General features: G+C 40.7%; 1 protein-coding gene across 1 annotated transcript; it reads right to left on the reverse strand.

Annotated features, from left to right (window-relative positions):
- Positions 1-209: 209 nt before the first annotated feature.
- Positions 210-1,078, reverse strand: LOC108313532 (keratin-associated protein 13-2). Its single transcript, XM_017541957.2, has one exon. The coding sequence runs from the start codon at positions 1,024-1,026 to the stop codon at positions 499-501; it is 528 nt and encodes a 175-aa protein (XP_017397446.1). The 5' UTR covers positions 1,027-1,078; the 3' UTR covers positions 210-498.
- Positions 1,079-4,444: the final 3,366 nt, after the last annotated feature.

The following is a 4,444-nucleotide window of genomic DNA, read 5'->3' on the forward strand; positions in this document are numbered from 1 at the left end:
ACCAGTTTCCATAGCAGGAGACATGCACTTGTTGTCCTTTTGGCAATGGAGTTCCCACAGAATCTCCCCATACACCAGGCCTGATGACATTACAGTACCTAGGGAAATAGATGTCCGAGGAAAGGACTTCTGGGGGCCTGTAGCCCCAAATACAGATCACAAATCAAACTTCGAAAACCAACAAAAGAGCAAAAAAAAACATATTGGAATCAACAGTAAATGAATTTATTACGTGAAACAAAACTGAACTTCCATATACTTTATAAGATGAACTTAGGTAATAATGAATCACTTGTTTCAAAATTATAGACATTTGACTCTATATTTTGGTCATTCATTAATTTCACAATCTGAAGAACTAGCCTGTTCAGCCAGTACTTGATGCCAAAGAAAGGATAAAGAGCTGGTTGTACGATGGGTTAGCTCACATGGCTGGAAAAGCCTATGATAGCAGCTCTACATAGAGACCGAGACATTTTGCTTAAAAGGTCTGGAAATTCAACAAGTTGATCTACAGAAGGTTGATCCATAGACTGGTCTGTAAGAAGAAGACTGGCAGCTCCTAGAAGCCAAGTAGGTTGAGCGGCAGAATCCAGATCCATAGCCCAGGGAAGGGAAGCCACAGCCTCCATAACCCAGGGATCTGAAGCCACTGGATCCACAGCCCACTGAGTAGCAGCTCCTAGATCCATAGCCCAGGGGGCGGCAGCTGCTGGAGCCAAGGCCTAGAGGCCCAGAGTAAGTCGTCTGGCAGGGACTGAAGAGCGTGGATGTCCTGGGGCGGTAGCAGGAGGTGTGGCAGGGGCTGGACTCCACACAGGATGTCAGGTAGCTGGTGGGCCCCCAGCAGGCCTCGTGACAGCCCCTGTAGAGGGAGGAACCCAGCTGGCAGGTGCTGGGAGAGCAGAGGTCAGTGCTATAGACCAGGGTGCTGGGGTAGGAAGAGCCACAGGAGGAGCCTGGGTAGCGCAGGTAGCCCCCACAGGAGCGGGAGGAGAAGTTTCCAGAGCAGCAGTTGTAGGACATGTTGACGGGAGCTGTGAGTTCAGCTGAGTTGTAGTGGAAAGATTCTCTGAGTTTGAATGTCATAGTCTGGACAACAAGTTATATATACTCTTAGACATGGGTGTGTCCACTGTCTGAACACTCCCTCCTCCTTGCTCACCTTTTATTATAAGAATTCTTCCCTTGGTTATTGTTTAATTTATCATGTCTTCATATACTGAGTTGTACTTTAGTCACTCTGGAACACTTAGAAGGAAGTCACTCAGTGTTTTTTCCCTGAAATTCACTGTGGTCTGACCTTCAATGTTATATGTTATCACATTTATGACTATCTTGCCTCTTATTATTTGTGAGTACAGTGAGTACTTAGTACCAAATGGAATTAAACAAAATTCTTTCTTCACTTCCATTAATATATCAGGAGCATCAGTAGTTACTATTCAAAATAGTTTGTCTTTTTTTTCACACAAGCATTTCACTTGTTACTCGAAACAGTGGGTTTCTCCAAATACTAATATATTTGGTAGTCTCAGCAATCTGTCAGACCTAGTACTGATATCTTAGGAAATCAGTATCAGAATTGAGGAGTGCAGCATTACCTTGGGTGTCCATACCAGGCATCTTCCTTAACGAGAGGCTACATTAGACAAAGCTCACTTAGGAAACAATAAACACAACTTTTTTAGTAATACTTTATATAGAAGTTTTTCAGATATTTGCTGATGAGCCTATCTTGTAGCAAGCATTATTCCATGGTTATGCTCTACATCAACTCATCATTTTTTGTTTTGTTTTATTTTCAGTTTTTTTTTCTGGATAAAAAGACAGATTCTTAGCTGCGATTATTAGTTTATACCTAAAATAAACTTTGAGGAATTCTTAACATTTTTTTCTGAAGTAAAAAATAACTTGAAGTATTAACGTGAAGTATTAGGGTTACATGGGTCTTTAAACATCCTCTGGTCAACCCATACATGGAAAAATTACCTCTCAGGGAGCTTCATTAAGTTTACCCTAATTTCTCTGTAAGCTAAAAGCAAAATTGAAGCTTTAAGCGTAGTTTTCTTATTCAGAGTCAAGTTGCAAATACCTTGCAAATATAAAAGTAAATTCAACTTCATCTTGTCTTAGAAAAGAAACTATTAAGCTTATTTATGCTAAGATATAAAAGTCTAATAAAGCCTTATTTACCTTTCCTAAGGATATTCACATTGAATAGTGTTCAACAGGGGAATTCTATGCCTTACTGATCTTTATACATTTAAAGTATATTTCACTTCCTAGCCCAGGAAAGAGAAAAGAATCTTGGTAATCCATGCTTAGATTTAAGGCAGAAAGAGCCTTCTTATCTGTGCCTATTCTTCTTCTTTTGAATCAGACATTTTATTTGGTTTAACTAAGGGAAATGGCATTCACAATTGTTATCGAAAAGAGAGCCTCTTAACTACCTGAAAATTAACTTGCTTTATTCCCAAGCACGCTGCTTCAGAGCACTTAGTTACTTTGTTTTATGATTATCTCTCCCATGCAGAATCCAAAGTGTGGCATGCATCACATGAAGTGCCCTTGTGCAATACTTAAACCATCGCTCTGATTCACCAAAGTAAAATAAGCTGTGCTTTATGAATGCACACCTATTAAATTTACTAAAAAGCATGCACCACCCCAACACATGGGATTCCTTATAATGGCAGCTTTTAACTCCTTTAGAATGAGAAATATTTTTTTCTTTTCTCACTAAATGTTGACTCTGCTAAACAAACAAACAAACAAAAACAACTTTCTAATAACCAAAAGTTCTTGCCTTTCTAGACCAGTTCCCTGTGGCTGGGAAACACTAAAATAATTTGGGAATAAGTCCGTTCCAATTAACACTCCCTCCACCCATTTCTAATTGACTTAACACTTTTTTTTATTAGGAATTATGTATGCACTTAGTACAAATGCAAACGAACAACTCACAAATGCTAATAAATGTGTCCCTCTGAAAGGCAGAAAAAGCAAAACAAAACTAGATTAACCTTAACAGTTCAAAAGTGGATTCTGGAACTAATAAACACTCCATGTACTCTACATACATAGGCAATGTAATAGTATAAAAAGAAAAACTCACTATCTTGATATGTCAGGGAACACATGATATTGAAATCTTTTATTTTTCCTTCCTTCCTCCCTCCCTCCCTCCCTTCCTTCTTCCCTTCCTTCCTCTCTTGCTTCCTTCCTTCCTTTCTCCTAACTCCCTCTTTTTTTCTTCCCTTTTCTTTCCCTTCCTTCCTGCCTTCCTTTATTTTTCCTTACTTCTCTTCCTTTTCCTTTCCCTTCCCTTCCCTCCTCTCCCCTTCCTTCCCCTTCTTTTCTTTTCCTTTCCTTTCTCCTCTTTAGAAATTTAGACATAACAACACTACAGAGAATGAAACTATCATTAGAGTATCCTGATCACAAGTAGCTTATGATCTGAAATACTTGAAAAGCAATTGATTTTCCAAGTCAACATAGTAATGTAGTAGAAGCTTCAAACTGACAATCTTCTATTGCAGTGTTTCCAGAGATTGATGAAAATCTTTCAAATTAGCCAAATATTAGCGGTAGCAGAAATAGTAGAAATCCATATATTCCACCCTATACCTTTTTTTCCTTCTTGTTCACTTTTTAATTTTCTGCTCTCTCCAGATCTAGAAGAGACTTTTATTGTCTGTTCAGTAAAGAACCTTCTTCATAACAGCTGCTTTACACTAGATTTTGTTTTTAAAATTCTCACCCGGGGGAAACGTATCTGTTAAACATTAATGCTAACGATGAAGGACCCACTGCTGAGTAAAGGGCTTGATGACAACTCGCTGGAGTATCCTTTTCATGGTCTCTTTCCCAGTCCCCATGCAAGCCTATCCAGGCCTGTGGCTTTCTCGGAGGTCCTCCTGCCTCAATGAGACTTTCCCAGGCCCTGGCACCTCATTTAACTTCACTACAGCCCTTCCTGCTTCAAATTCATCCACTTTGCATCTTCAGACCCTCATCACCCGTGACTTTTTATTTTATTTTATTTTATTTATTTTGAGACAGAGTCTTGCTCTGTTGCCAGGTGCCAGGTTGGAGCGCAGTGGCGCAATCTCGGCTCACTGCAACCTCCGCCTCCTGGGTTCAAGCAATTCTCCTTCCTCAGCCTCCCAAGTAGCTGGGACTATAGGCGCACGCCACCATGCCCAGCTAATTTTTTAGTAGAGACAGGGTTTCACCATGTTGGCCAGGATGGTCCTGATCTGCTGACCTCGTGATCCGCCCGCCTCGGCCTCCCAAAGTGCTGGGATTACAGGTGTGAGCCACCGCGCCTGGCCGTGTCTTTCATTTTAAATAAAAAGGCCAAGCGTGGTGACTTACGCCTGTAATCCCAGCACTTTGGGAGGCCAGGTGGGCGGATCATGAGATCAGGAGGTTGAGACCA

This window comes from Cebus imitator, unplaced genomic scaffold (genome assembly GCF_001604975.1).
Source record: "Cebus imitator isolate Cc_AM_T3 unplaced genomic scaffold, Cebus_imitator-1.0 Scaffold138, whole genome shotgun sequence".
Classification (NCBI taxonomy): domain Eukaryota; kingdom Metazoa; phylum Chordata; class Mammalia; order Primates; family Cebidae; genus Cebus; species Cebus imitator.

Bases quoted from the DNA above. Each gene is read 5' to 3' on its own strand.
- LOC108313532 (XM_017541957.2), bottom strand. From the start codon at position 1,026: ATGTCCTACAACTGCTGCTCTGGAAACTTCTCCTCCCGCTCCTGTGGG.